The sequence below is a fragment of the Arachis duranensis genome, chromosome 10, assembly GCF_000817695.3.
Source record: "Arachis duranensis cultivar V14167 chromosome 10, aradu.V14167.gnm2.J7QH, whole genome shotgun sequence".
NCBI classification, from domain to species: Eukaryota; Viridiplantae; Streptophyta; class Magnoliopsida; order Fabales; family Fabaceae; genus Arachis; species Arachis duranensis.
This window is the reverse complement of record NC_029781.3, coordinates 94,995,295-95,011,198: the sequence shown is the minus strand read 5'-3', so window position 1 is coordinate 95,011,198 and position 15,904 is coordinate 94,995,295. Positions and strand designations below refer to the sequence as shown.

Below are 15,904 nucleotides of genomic sequence, written 5' to 3'. Positions count from 1 at the left end.
ACACTTCCCAAGGTACTTTCGATAATCGGACTCCACCATTTTGTACTATACCCCGCGTCGGATGCTATATGTCTTCACGCTTAACACGACCTCCTCTTTGTCTTGAAACTGTTGACCAACCTGAAACTCTGATAAACCTCCGGTACCCTGAGTATCTTCGGCACCAAATCTAATAAGTTCGCCATAAATCTCCTCCTGTCTCATCGTATCCAAGTCCAAAGATGAAAAGCGCAGGGGTACTGCTGAGTCCCTAAGCTGGACACTCCGCTATCCCTAGCTGGATTACTCGATGCTATGTCATCACCACTATCATCGACAATGATGTCCGGCTCCACATCATCAGCATCATCATCATCTGGCAATGCATCATCTATACCATTTGGTACCCCACGCTGTAATGAAATCGGCGCCCTATCAATAATACCAACTTCTTCAACACCACTGCGATTGAGATCAATTGCGAATGACCGGGAGGCAACCACCATTTCCACAGGTGCAATCACAGGCACGGATGAAGATGCAACAACAGGTCTCGAACTAGAACAGGCTGCCGTTGCTAGAGTTTGGATATTCCGGTTTGAACCACCTGAGCTAGAGACCCCATCTACAAGCTTTGCCAACAGCTCAGGTATCCTGACCTCTGGAAACTGCCAACGACAATGGAACAGAACCTTCAAATCCTCATCAGTCCCTATGACAAACAAAGTGTATTTCACATCATCTTGCAGAACTGAGATTGAAATGAGATAGAATAACATCTTAACCCGTTTCACGCCTTGTAACCCCAGTTTCTGTATTATAGTATTCAGGAAATCAGCAAAGCTTGTTGTAGGTTTCAGAGAAATACTGAGGGGATCCTTATCGGTAAGCTTAATACCAGGACGTATTTTTTTCTTAATTAACCCTCTATAGTGCATCAAGACTAAAAAACTCTCCTCACTAGCCATTTTGTTTCACTCTAATGGGAGAAATTCACGTTCACACCATATTTATACACGTTAAGGGATTGATAATTCAAAGCAGGCAATTTTAAATTATTTATAAATAAATCGAAACAGACTCATTCGAATTACTAGGGCCTTCCTTGCATGCATAATTCGAATCACTCTGATTCAAACTACCCTAACACTACATGCATGCATAATTCGAATTGACCAAATTCAAATTACAACCATCACTACTAATTCGAATTCGTCTAATTCGAATTACTGTTGGTTTTTCTAATTTGAATGGGGATCATTCAAATTACATAAGAAGGTGATTTTGGGAAATCCAAGTAACGTTTTTTAATTTGGCAGAATTGTGTAATTTGGTCCGCTATTTGGTTTAATTGTGCATTTTGCCCTAAAAATTAGGATGGATTTTGGACCTATTTTTTGGGATATGACACCAAGTTTGGTGTTACGCCTAGTTATGGAAGTTAAGGGTGTTTTACATTGTTGTGACGGCGGTTAGTTGACGAGAAGAAATCGGACGGTCTGATTTCTTGGAGGTGAGAGGGTACACAAATTGGGGGAGACATTTGGCTTGCAAAGAAATTGGACCCACCGATTTTTTTGTCCAAAGAAATCAGACCCAACGATTTCTAGTGTACAGGACAAAATTTTTATTGTACAATGAAATCGGACCCACCGATTTCTCGCAAAAAAAAATTTTTGGCAGGCCTTGCTACTAATCAGACTGTTTGATTTAAGTTTTCAAAAAAAATTGAACCATCAAGAAAGCGGTCGGAGGGTCCGATTTCAGTTTTATATATACCAACTTCATAACCGAGCTATCCACTTCGTCTTCTTCTTCTCACACTCTTCTCTTCAAATCTCTGAAGCTCGTCTTTGCTCTTTCTCTTTTTCTCTATTATCATGGATGATAGAGTGATGTTAAAAGTGTATTATCATGGTCAAATTTTATTACAAACATCTAAATGAGTAAAATTTGTGTGTGCAAATCCATTAGATATTATAATTCCATTCACACTGTCATTTGAAGATTTAAAAGGTGTGAATTTGTTAGAAGATGAAATCAAATATCTAGGAGAGTATCGTGTATTCTATATAGATATCCTATATCTGTATTTGGTGGGTTCGTTCAATTTCAAATGAAATATGTGATCGATGAAGCGAGCATGCAAGAAATATTTTTAGTGTATCTTGAAAGTCGGTCCCAAATATCGTTCATCGAACTGTATATTGAGTTCGAGCAGTCTGCAGCAGACCGAGATATTTTATTGGAAAATTACGACAGTGATAGCGAGAAAGAGTTTGAAAGTAACTAGAGGTCATTGATCCAGGTGGAGACGAAGATCAAGCTGACGATGCTATGGAGGCAGATGTGGCGGATGTGGCAAATGCACTAGCAAACCAGCAGCTATTTGAGGAGCCGACTTTCATGTGGTCGTTGGATTTGAAGGCTATGCATACACCAGAGTTTCCTCAATATATAAATACAGGTATGTAGTAATTTTAAATTATGATTTATACAAAAGTTTTGAGTTTGAGACAAATATTTAAGGCAACGATAAATAGGTAAAATATAGCATATAATTAGTAATTGTTTAGTTTTTAATTATCAAGTAAACATGTATGCTGAGGAATTTAGTATTTTGCATTCTTGTGTATTATTAATTTATTAAATAGCATTTGATGACCTAGTTGATTAATTTATTAACTTTTGCATGATTTATTCTTGATTTACGGATCATAAATAAATCTTATTAATGAGACACGTATTTAAGAATTATTTATGGAAATATAAATTTTGTGGCATAATTGCAGTAGAGCTTCCTGTTATGATGGATGGTGAATTCACGGTAGGAATGGAATTCAGTTCTAGGAAGGCAAAAATTAAGGCGATGAAAGATTATACCATCCGTAGAGGTGTAGATTATCGGGTGCATGAGTCAGAACCAACGACATTCTATGCTAAATGTACCCAGTATGGCGCAGGTTGTGATTGGCTGATCAGAGTTAGCAAAATATCCAAGAAGTACTACAAGAAAAACACCCATTCAGCTACACTTTTTTTAAGCTACATTTGAAAAGCGTAGAGTAGGCTACGCTTTTTCGCATGGTGCCTTTTTATAAGAGAATAAGAAACTCTATTGAGGCATCACTTAGATATTTTAAATATCACTTATAAAACATAGACATATCTGAATAGCTATGGGTACACTTTTTACACCAAAGAAAGCGCTTTTAAAAACCAACCTATTTGTTATGTTTTGGGTACACTTCAGAAGTGTCTCCTAATGTCAGGAGTGCCAAATACACACGTTTTGGGCAAAGGCCAGACACTTGGTGAATTTTTTTGTTTTTTCGTTTCACCAAAACACACACTTCGTTTGCGCCCTCATCACCCTTCGCCATCAGAAAGGTTTTGCCACTCAACTCATCTCCTTCGCGCCCTACTTACTTTCGTCACTCACCGAAGTGACTCACCGTCGTCACTCACCCTCACTCACCACTCACCACTCACCACTTTGCCAGTCACCGTCGCTTTGCCCTTCTGCATTGACTGTCGCTGCGCACTCACTGTCATAGTCTCGACGCGCTCACCGTCATCATCTCGGCGCTCAGTATCATCCTCTCTGTGCTCACAGTCGTCGACAAGGTATGTATTGATTTCAATGGTCGTTGCCATGAAATCTGTAATCCAACAGCCCTGTTCGAGGTTTAGTATTACTCTTTCTTTTAGTTGCATTGTAGCTACTGGTTTAAGCTATGTACCTACCTTCTTTTTTTTAGTTGCCTTCTGTTCAATGTGATTTATTCCTTTTATGCTGTTTGTATTAGATCACTTCTTTTGTTTGCTCAAGTTTTTCATTTTGCTTGGTGAAACGATGTGCTTTCAAGTTTGAACTCCACCTCTTTTGTTTTTTTCCCTTTTTATTGTCACTATCTAAGTGCACATTTTTAGTAGCCATTTTGCTTTGAAAGTTTAATCATTTTTTTGTTTAAGATGGCAATTTTTCTTGGTATTGCAGGTTTGCAACTATGTTTCTGCATGCATTTGATGGATTATCTATAGGGGAAAAAAAAGAAAAGAAAAAGAAGGTTATACATAAATGTTTTACCTTTAGACATTAACAACTAAATACCTCCCTTTAAAAAATTACTGAGCCTAAGACTTCGTATCACCCTATGATTGATGATGAAGTCATGGAAAGAACACTGTTAAATCAAGAATTGTACAAGGATAGCAAGCTGCTACTTGTTGTTATCCAATTTCAGAACTTTAGTAAATTAAGAATTGTATGTATTTGGACATCATATTTATCACCAATATTTTATTTTAATTTAACTTTTTTGCACAAGACAGCTATAAGAAACGCTTGATTACAAGTAAAGCAAGTTGATTTCTTAGTGCCAAACAGAGTTGGAGTTTTGGTTTCAATTTTAGAGTTATCTTCTGGGATTATTGAGTAACTTTTTAACTTTGAATTTGATAGTGTATTTTTTATAGTAAGGGCCGTCTTTGGGAATTGGGAAGGGTATATTAAATTGTGACTAAAAGGAAACCTTTTTACTAGTATACTTTGTGGCAGGATTTATTGTAACTTTGAATTTCTCAATCATTTTTATTGTTGCTTTATGATGTGGAGGCTGCTGTGAGTTATGATATTGGAGTCCTTTTCAGGTTTGATTTGTATTTATTTAATTTTCTATAGCAAATGTGATTTCTTTTCAAGTAGGTGCTTTTCTATGTGGATGAGAAGAAAATAGCAGCTTGTTTTTCCAATGATTGTTATGGTATTCAATTAAATTGATATAATCTGCGATGCAGTTATTTGTACCTTTGACTATTGTATCAACATATAGATAACCTCTCTCTACTGAATCTGTTGCTCAAATATTCAAAAAAAAGAAGCCCAAGAAGTAAAACTCAAACTTGTTTACAATTTCATAATTACTAAGGGGCCTATTTTGATCATCCCTTATTTTGATGAACAAGTTCTCATGAAAAAAGATTGGTATAAGAAGTGAGGACCTACAAGATTCATTGAAGTTGTTGATAAAGGGTTGTAGCATGTCCCTCTCATTTCCAGGGCTTATGATTCCAGCAGCAATCTATGGTATTTCGGTTTGTCCCATCAGTATTTTACCAATGATTTCTTTGATTTTCAGGTAAAATTTGAAACTTATGCTATAAAATATTTGAAGTGCACATTACTAGACAAAACACATTCTCATTTGCATTAATATATATCGTTCATTTCAATTTGTGCCGGTCATATTCGGGATGTTTGTGTACAAGACTGCAGTTCTAGTTCAAGTTTATAGAGACAATGAAGATTTGCAATTAGTATTTTCAGAAAATGACTTACTCAATTGAATGATATTTTATTTGAAGGAAAATGAAAAGAGCTACAACCAAAGCTATTAACTGCTTAAAGTCCTTCCTATTTTAGTGGTTGAGGCCGTTGTTGGCATAGTTAGAGTTGGTCAATTGGTTCTAATAATTGCCAGAGGATGCAGCTTTGATATGTCCATTTTTTATTTTGTTCATTCCAATTTAAGATTCCACTCATAGTTCTCTATTAATGAACCGAGTTTGATTGAGTTGTAAAAGTAATATATGTAATGTAAGATGAATGCATGCAATAATTAGGGGTGTGACATGGCTTCTACATTATTTTTGGAATGTACACAATTAGGATGTTTATTTGATTCTCAATTTGGTAGTGAATGTGTTTGAAGTTATTTATTATGATGATGAATTGTTGATTTGCTGCTGATTGAGCATTAAGATCTAGTTGCATCTAATGCATTCCATGAATGGTAACCGGCAATGATTCAGATCGAGTCTCCATTTGGAACTGGAAACACCGCCAATGCTGCTCTGCTCTCTACTCCCAGTCTTCATCACTGCCTTTATAAGTAAGTGATATGCATTCAAAATACCTGGAAACTTTAATTGATGTTAAAGTTTAAGATTGATTTAAATATTGATCCATTTGCTTGATCTAAATCTCTATTGACATATTATAATCTTCTAGATGTTGTTCTTTGTTATTAGTAACAAAGTCTCTGTTGCAATGGTGGATCATGTAAATTTGATTAAAGTGTTGTCAGGATTTTCTTGAAAATTGACAAAAAGAGGTAAGAATTAGGATGTTAGAATTGAGGTTGTGACTAATTGAATAATGATGTGTTTGATTTATTGAATGATGATGATGCTGAAAATTCTGTTTATTAGAGTGCAGAATTTGTTAAAAGGCTAAAAGTCAAGTTTCATGATTGAATTAATTGATGACACATGCTAATGATTACTTGAGATGATGCTAGACTATTTGTTATATATAATGCAGTAAATTAATGATAATATATGTGAATTGTTTAAGTGATTTGTGGCTAGATTACTATGTTGAGTAATGCAGAAATTGTTGATTTCATATGAGTATGCTTAAATGTGAAAAGTGACCAAAAAATGGTGATTTATTAATCCTGAGCACGTGAGGCTGATTTAATCTTTCTAACAAGTCACAATAGGTAAAAGAAAGTTAGAATGCAAGATTAGAGTGACAGAAAAGCTAGGAATCAATTTTTGACCTCTCAATGGAGGTGAAACCAAAGAGGGGTGAAAAATTAGGATGTCTAGTATTTTATGTCCAAATTTCAAGACAATTCGAGTTTTATAAAGAAAGTTGTGCCTTCTGGAAGCAGGGCTGTTCACTGTTGTGACGGCACCTTTTCCTTAAAATAAAACCATATTTCAAGAGGCATAACTTTTTCTAGAGAAGTGAAAATGCTCTGGGACTTGAATTGGGTGAAATATGGGTAAGTCTAGTTCAACCACACCAAAATTTAGGAGAATCCAACCAAAGAGGGATTTTTATATGATTTTTCTAAATTGGTTACTGCTTGCTGTTTTTCTGAAGTGTACTAAATCAGTAGTCGATTTTTAAAAAATTATATAAAATTAAATAATAATATATTAAGGTTTCTTTTGCTCATTTTTTATATGTATAATATATTAGGTATATGTATAATATGTTATATCTCTTATATTTACATATGATTTAATCTCTTGAAATTTTACCTAGCAACGAACAGATTGAAACTTTTGGTTGAAGCTTCCAAGAAGACTTTGTCAAAACAAAACTAACAGTGTCATGACAAGGTACGATACACACTTTCCATTATTCTTTTCATATTATGATTGGCAAGCTATTAATTCATGTGTAAATTCATTTTGCTTGTTTTGTTATTTTTGAAGTTGCAATTTGACTTTTCAAGTGTAGTTGAATGAGTGATTTTGTTGTAGTGAGAAGATTAGTATGTTAATTATTTTTTTCTTGTTGCACTTTTTTCAAATCATAATTATTTTTCTATATAATTATGCAGGATAATTCTCGAGATGTGAATGAAGATTGAGATGTTTATCATGATAGTTTATTGGCGAAGATAGAGTGTTCGAAATTGAAAGATATATGGTTGATGATGATGTCTTTTATTAGAAGATACAATTGTATGATATAATATTTTGATTTTTCTAGTTTATTAGTAGTAAACTATAAGTTCTCATGCATATTTTGCTATGAGTATACTTATTTTAGTGTGAAATGTATGAATACTCAAAATTATGATCATTCCAATATTTTTGGTTCATTATATAAATATATTTTGTTTATTAAGGATAATTTTTATTATTTAAAGATTATTGTATGGTATGCGGGAGAAAAGGCTACACTTATATAGAGTAGCTATAGGTATACTATTTATTACGTTTATAAAGTGATGCAATAGCCTTGAAAAGTGTAGCCTATTCTTTTGAATTCTGGTAACCATTAGTGTTGAAAAGCGTAGCCTTTGGTCCTGAACTGCATCACTTAAACAGTGCACCATATTCTCAAAGGCCAAAAGTGTAGCCTTTGATACAGAAAAGTGTAGCCCTTGAGAATAGGCAATGCTGCTATAGGCATTCCCCACAAAAGCGTCTCCGAAGCCTAAAAAGCGTAGTCTTTACTACCTAAGGCATCATTTTTTTTCATTTTTGGCTATACTTTTCAAATGTACTTGAATGGATGTTCTTCTTGTAGTGAAGTACTGTTGGGAGATAAGGAGGTACAATGGTAGTCACACCTATACTAGGACCACCATTTCTTAAGATCATTCGAAGCTGGATTCCAACACAATTGCAGAAACAATAAAGTCATGGGTAGAAGTTGACCCATCTATATGTTCATGATGTTTACAAAATGGACCAAGTTCGTAGAGTGTACAAAGTTAGGAATAGGCCACTAGGAAATCCCACAATATGGCCTGTTTATCATGGACCTCAATTCGTAGGTAATCTGTTCTTCAGACGGGTATCCAAAGGTCCGCCAAGGATGACCCATTTCTTAAATGAGATGGGCACTCGGATGGTGCGTGGTCCTAGGCGATGTAAGCAATGCGGGGTCAAAGGCCACAGCCGTAGCAGATGTCGTCAATGTGGTGGTGCAAGTGTAGGTCCGACCACCCAATAAAACTCCATCCAAATTGCATTTTCGTTCGTGATGTTATTGTATTTCGTGTGTGATGTTATTGTATGGCTTTGGAATTTTAATATATTGACATAAAGTGAACGCTGACGTACAGTGAAGTAACATAGTTAATGACATAAAGTCCACTAGCATAGTTAATGACATAAAAGGAATTAACATAGTCATCGTCATAGTTCAACAAACCGGATACAATAAACAACAAACACATTCTAAGTAAGGAAGTCCAATACATACATTATTTTTTCATCGCCCATTTTACATCTTTGTATAATTTATTGCATTTCTTTGCAACCCTGTTAAATACGGACGGAGTATATCGATTAGCGCTCCGACGTGGGGAATCAGCTTTAAGGTTCTATCATTTTTCTTTTTCGCTTGTGTTTGTACCTATGAAAACATTCACACATTCAATAACGAACTAATCAAATCAAACTAACAAGGAAATTACTTTACCAACTAATTCGGAAATTAATTCACCAACTAACCAATATACTACTAAATACCTCCAATAGACGCTGGACCATCATCGTTGTCATCATCAGCATCATCAGCATCCTCATGCTTGTCCTCATCCTCATCCTCATTCTTATCCTCGTCCGGATGGTCAACCAGATAGTTATCAGCCTCATCATCAACTACCTCGTTGCTTTCATGAATTAGACCCATTGGAATACGACGTGAGTTCCCGCTCTATATGATCCCCTTTGTGGCATCATCACTCATACTCGATTCAATAGAAAGTCTACCTCCGTAATTGCCAGAGGAAGTGCGAGGTCGAGGTCTCGTATCCAATGATGGCAGTTGTGGTAGCGGTGGTTGATCTTGTTGATTCTCTTGCAATACGAGATCTGACAAATGCAAGTGGACACCATATGTACCTCGGTACCAATGCATGTAAATATCTAGAGGATGTTGTGAGGGCACCACGTGCTCGAAAAGAACATGACTATACCGATTTGTCCAATGTATAACCCAAAATGAGTGGGTTCCAGACCAATCTTCATTCTTGGGTCCTATCAGAACTTCACCGTGTGCTTCACCTAGATCCCGCTCTTGATAAGGAATGCCCTGAGTAAAACCAAATTGTCTCCTCAGTCTATCAGATGCATACCACTCAATGCATTCAAAAGATATAAGCGGAACTGTGGCACTCCAAATAATCAAATTTTGACGGATGTCGAAAGGAATCACGTCTGGATCAATACAACCAATTGCATATGCCTCTAAAACAAATTGAACACATTATGCAAGTAAAGGAAGATTACACACCACATAATAATACGGCTAAACAAAAAACAGATACTAATTTATTACAATATACCTGTCCTTCTTGCAGATCATCCAATACTCTCTTAAAGTGAGCAAGACTACGAAATCTGTAAGGCCGATCAGCACGCTCCCAGTTACGCCACCTGACATTAGACAATTCATTAATTATCTTTTATTAATTAAATTTAAAATACAGCGTGTCACAATTTTTCAAAGCAGATTGTAATTCAATTTACCTATTTGCAATTGGAAATAGTCGAGGATTGCCAGGAATCGGCGCAAGAAATGGTAGACGAATCCAAGCCTAGGTAAGCAAAAGTGTCAGTGGACCATCAATCTACCTACAGTCGACACGAGTTGCCTTACACAACGCTCTATACAGGTGTGTCAGGCATGCTGATCCCCAACTAAATTGTATGATCACATCAAAGTTACGGAGTAACGGCAGAAACTTTCAGTGCACCTCTGCCACAAACTTATCTCCAAACATAGCGGTCCCAAATAATAACATTATATGACACTTCACGTACCTCTGAATGTGAATATTGTCAGCCAACACTCAACGATCTTTTAGTCCTCAAAACCACATCAACTTGATAAAACTTCCTCTACACTCTATCTTCCTAGGTGCAATACCAAACTGATCCAAGCATTCAGCCTCTAACGCCTCATAACTACTGAGTGTCGATCCTGTAGCTGACAGACCATTCGTAGGAAGACCAAGAATTATCGACACGTCCTCTAGCATCACAGCACACTCACCAACCGGAAAATGAAATGTGTGAGTCTCAGGGCGCCATCTCTCGATCAGAGGATTAACCAATGCCGACTGACATTGGACAATTCCAATATGAAAAACGTGATAAAAGCTAGTCTCCCATAAATGTCCCTCCAAAATTTGATTGTACAGATCCGGCGACATGTAGTGGTCACATTGCAACATCCGTGAACCCTACAAAATATAGCCATAGACCACATTAAACAAATATAACAAAGAATCTCAAGTAACTATTCAATTCTATTCTAATAATACACAATAATAAATCATATTCCATTATTAAATATCTATATTATACTCATAATAAAAATAATTAATTCAATAATTTTTATATATCTTCTATAGTATACTCATAATAATTATTTTATTATCGTACTTAGATCTTAATAAAAATTATTACTACAATAAATTTATTACTAAATTAATACTAATTAATTTATTTATTATCACATGTATAATCTTAATAAAAATTATTACTATATTAATAACAACTTATAATAATTAATTTATTATCACACGTATAATCTTAATAAAAATTATTACTACAGTAAATTTATTAATAACAATTAATATTAATTATTTTATTATCATACCTACACATTTTAATATAAACTATTACTACAATATATTAATAACAATAATTAATTTATTATCATACATCCATAATCTTAATAAAAATTATTACTACACTAATGACTAACATTATCACTATAATTTATTACTACAAATCTCTAAAATTATCACTATTATTTTAATTAAATTAAAATATTTAAAAATTATTACTACACTAATCTCTAATATTATCACTATAATAAACAACTAATCTCTAACATTATCACTATTATTTTAATTAAATCAAAGTATTTAAAAATTATTACTACACTAATCTCTAACATTATCACTATAATAAACTACTAATCTCCAACATTATCACTATTATTTTAATTAAATCAAAATATTTAAAAATTATTACTATACTAGTCATAACATTATCACTATAATTAAATAAACTACTAATTTCTAACATTATCACTATTTTTTTAATTAAATCAAAATATTTGAAAATAAAAACTTACATAGTTAAGATGATCAAGATAATTAGTAATGTGGAGCTCTGGACGATTGACTTTTTTATTCTCTTTCTTCTTGGTATTGTTAAAGGTTAGTGGTCTAATTTTTTTTCCTTCAAATGTCCAATTTCATTTCATCAATGGAGAGTGAAAGTGAATGTGGGGTTGGAGAATGAAGATTGGAACGAAAGTGAAAGGATGGATTAGGATATTCAGTTGGGATTGTATACAAGCAGGAGGGACTCGGGTGCATGCATGTTTGACGCGTGGCTGGTGAACGCAAATCGGACGGTCCGATTTGTGTACTTGCTCAGTCCCTAATCGGACCGTCCGATTTCTCTATCACAGCCGTCACACCCGCATGAAACCCCCTACACTCCCATAACCCGGTTATACTCCATGTTTCTCCCAATATCAAAAATAAAAAAGTGTGGATTTAGTTTACATTTTTTTTTATTTTATTTTTTAGATTTTGTAATGAAAAAAGTAAAAATATGAGGTAAAAATAGAATTTTATTATTTTACTATTTTTATTTTTTTCACAAAATCGAAAAATAGAAAATTTTGAAAAATAAAAATGCAAACCAAATATACTCTTAGGATTTTGATTTAGTGTCTTTGAATATTAAAAAAATATTTATTTTTTCTATTTTTTAAAAATATTTTTTATCAAACAAAAAATATTTTAAATTTAGATAGTTTTTTTTTTAAAATTTAAATATTAACAACGTCTTTTACTTTCTTTTTTTAAAGTAACATATCATTGGATTTTATAAAAAAACAAATTATTTGCTATTTTTAATAAAAGTACTCTTTTAAAAGATCAAGATCCTCTAAAATAGAAAATTGGTAGTGTTAAAATGAGAAGTTAATCACTCTTAAATTAAAATAATGGACACATATTTTATGAAAGTTGCAAATCAATAACGATTAACTCTTCATTTTACTATATTACCAATTTTTTACTTTAGAGGATCCAAATTCTTTCTTAAAATATGAATCTAAACATGTTTAAAACTTAGGTTGTGTTTAGTAGTGGGGACAAGGATTGAGACTGAGGGTCTAGAACACAGTATTGTGTTTAGTGGTTAGAGATTGATACTAAAATTTCAGTCTATGTTTCCAAAATTTTAGTCTTTTCAATACCTCAAAAAAGTGGGGACACGAGGAATTAAAATTTATGGGGAGAGAGACTAAAATTTACATAAGCCTTTTTGTCCAGTGTAAATGCCCCCTAACGTTTATAAAATATCAGATCGGTCCATGTCCATCTATTCCGTGAGACCAATAAGCCCTTCCATTGGTTTCTCCGTTTAGCGTCGCCGAAAAAAGCTGAGGTGTAACGTGCAGCCTGTGACATGGCCTTGGGACATCCTACGTGGAATGGTATGTGTTCATTGGGACCATTAAGCCCTTGTACAGTAAGCAAAACGACGTCGTTTTGCTTGCCTCCTGTTTTGCGTGTTATTGTGAAATCTCATTCTCCCCCTTTTCTGAACCCTAACACTAGCCTCAAGCATGAGCGATCCAGAGCAATCTTCAACCTCTCACACACGCCGTGTCCGGAGGAAGACTATGGTTGGTTTGAGTAGTAATGCAAGTGAGAGGAAGAAGGCCAAGTTCTAGCACCCTAATGCAAGTGTGGAACTTATGCAATCATGCAAGAATCTGGGACATCGAAGAACCCGGACATAATCTTCCTCGGTTGTTCCTACTATCGCATAAGTGTGCTTCTATATTCTATTTAAGTAATAAACTTCTTTTGTGGTTTAACAAGTTGTATTCACTAAAATGGCAATTACGGACAAAGCAATGTCACTGCAACTATTTTGTTTAGCTGGATAAGCTGATTTCTAAATATTCTGGGCATGAAGATGACAATGATATTGAAGGAAGAATTCTGATGCTGGAGAATAGATTAGAGCAACTGGAATATAAGATTTAGCATGAATATGAAGGAAAATAAAAAAATGTAGTAATCACTATAGTGTATTTATTATGCTGGCAATGTTAATTCTGTTAATAGCAATTGTGTATGTAGTGTTTTAAGGTAAACTATGTTGCTGTAAGTGATGTATGGACAAGGTTAAGACATAAGTAAATTTGCTTTGTAATTGCAGCTTCTATATAAATGGAATGGGAATTTTTTTTGTAAGAATGCTGAGTGTGAAACCATGATAATTTTGCATAATGATGTATAAGCCAAAAGCATAATATTTATATTCATACTGCTAAGCACAAAGGCCTGCATTAGTTTGTTGATGTATCAGCCAAAAACATCATCATATGTCTGAATTTACAAAACAAAAAATATGTTCCAGTAGTCTACCAAATTCCATAATTGTAGCCTTAAATCTATTAAATATTGTAACTTGACAACCAAAAAACTTTATACCAAAATATTCATAGTCTCCATAACTATGACTACAAGTATATCATTTTTGAAGTCTTGGTGGCCTAAACCCATATGTTTGCTTAAAGTTGTGGGGTGCATTTAGGCCTGGTGTGGGGATAAACTTGAAGGGAGTTGTGGCAGTTCCTGAGATAGTTGCTCCATCAGTTGTGTGTTGCTGCTGAGTTGGTGGTTGTGTGGTTGGGGCTGTGGCCTACTGGAGAGGTGGCTGAAGTGTAGGGGCTGTAGCTTACTGCAGAGTGTGCTGAGCTGTTGGGGCTGTGGCCTGCTATTGAGGGTGGTGAAGTGTAGGTACTAGTGGCCTAGTTATTGCTTTCTTGGGCCTGAAATTTGGCCTCTGATAGAGTGTAGTTATGTTAGTAGGGGTTGATTGCTCAGTGTTGGAATTCACACCCTAAATTTTAGGAAAACAACAGAATTCATGGTCTATGCTCGTGGGCTAAAATATGGTATAGTGTGCACAATAATCTAAAAAATAAAATTACCTCTGCAGGTGGTGGGGTAGACTGTGAAGATTGGATCTCAACTCTTGCCTCTTCTTGAACTGAAATAGTGGTGGATCTCTTTGGAACCTTTTTCTTTTGCTTTTTTTGCTTTAGCCTGTGAAGTACACAAGAGAAGTAAAGTTGTTCATCCAAAAAAAAAAAAACTAACAAACTATAGGTAGTAAGACAGTGGGCTACCACTGGGTTTAGAGGTGTGGCAATAACAGGGATGATGTACTCATCCAGCCTTAATTGCTTAACAGGAGCCAATTTACCATTGCACTTGCTTAACCTATATTTGTGCCCTGCCATCTTTTGTATAATGTAGCTTCGAAGCTCCTCGCACATAGTTAAAATTGGTTTGACCCTATACTCCACGATCTTGGCATTCCAAACTTCGCACATATTTTCGGTTATATTGTCACACTTAGGATAGTGGCTAAGGTAAGCCTTGGTCCAGGCACTGGGATCGAATTTCCACAGATACTCCCAAGCATCCTTATTCACCTTCTTCACAAGCTCCATTGTGACCTTGAATTCTCTTATTGTTGTGCTCATTGTTCTCTCAAATTTTCTTTTTCTTTCAACATACCTTTTTGCCTCCTTCTTCTTAGTCCTAGGAGACATGTCCTTATCATCACGTCTACCAGGTGGCACATTCTTCTTCTGTTTAGGTGCTTTTTGTCTAACATAACTCTTCTTCTTAGTACTGGATTGTCTAGCACTCATCGCCTCTTTCATCCTTACACTAGGCTCCTTCTTTCTCGAACTCTTCCTTTTTACATTAACTTCCTCACTACTACTACTTCCATCATGTTCGAATCCAGGTGGGGGGGGGTTTTAAGGCTCGTCTTCAGTGGTCTCATATCCATCATCAGAAGAAGAATCAACCTCAACAACATCTAGACCATATTCTGGTTGACTAACATCATGCTCAAAATAAATAACCAGCAAATCTGACTCTACATTCTCCATTTTTTTTATCGCATATTTCATTGATCTCCTTATCTCCCTTGAGAACATGTAGCTTGTATACCCTAAACCCTTGAACATTTCCTCCAAATCCTTGAAATTAACATAATCTATGTATAATGGAGGAAATGCCTGAACACTTCCGTCATTGTAGTATAATACACCATCTTCATTCCGTTCAAACCAACCCCCATGGTGAAAAACGGGAACTATTTCATACTACATCTGTTAGAACATCAATGTGCAACAATTAGAACTAAAATAACTACTTTAATCAGCTTTCAATCGTTAAGACAATAATTTTTAGACCATCCATGGGATGATCACTAAGCGACAACATCATTAACAAAAACCACATTAAGCAAAAAAAATTTGGAGCAACACCAACTAACGAAGCTGCAAAATCAGATAATAGCACTAACCTTAGTAGCACCG

The 15,904-nt window shown here is 34.9% G+C and overlaps 1 protein-coding gene across 1 annotated transcript; it reads right to left on the bottom strand.

Annotated features, from left to right (window-relative positions):
• Positions 1 to 200: 200 nt before the first annotated feature.
• Positions 201 to 947, bottom strand: LOC107471011 (uncharacterized). The gene has a single exon (XM_016090450.1). The coding sequence runs from the start codon at positions 945 to 947 to the stop codon at positions 201 to 203; it is 747 nt and encodes a 248-aa protein (XP_015945936.1).
• Between the last annotated feature and the right edge of the window lie 14,957 nt (positions 948 to 15,904).

What these genes read in the sequence shown, in the direction of transcription:
- LOC107471011 (XM_016090450.1), bottom strand. Translation starts at nt 947, where the DNA reads ATGGCTAGTGAGGAGAGTTTTTTAGTCTTGATGCACTATAGAGGGTTA.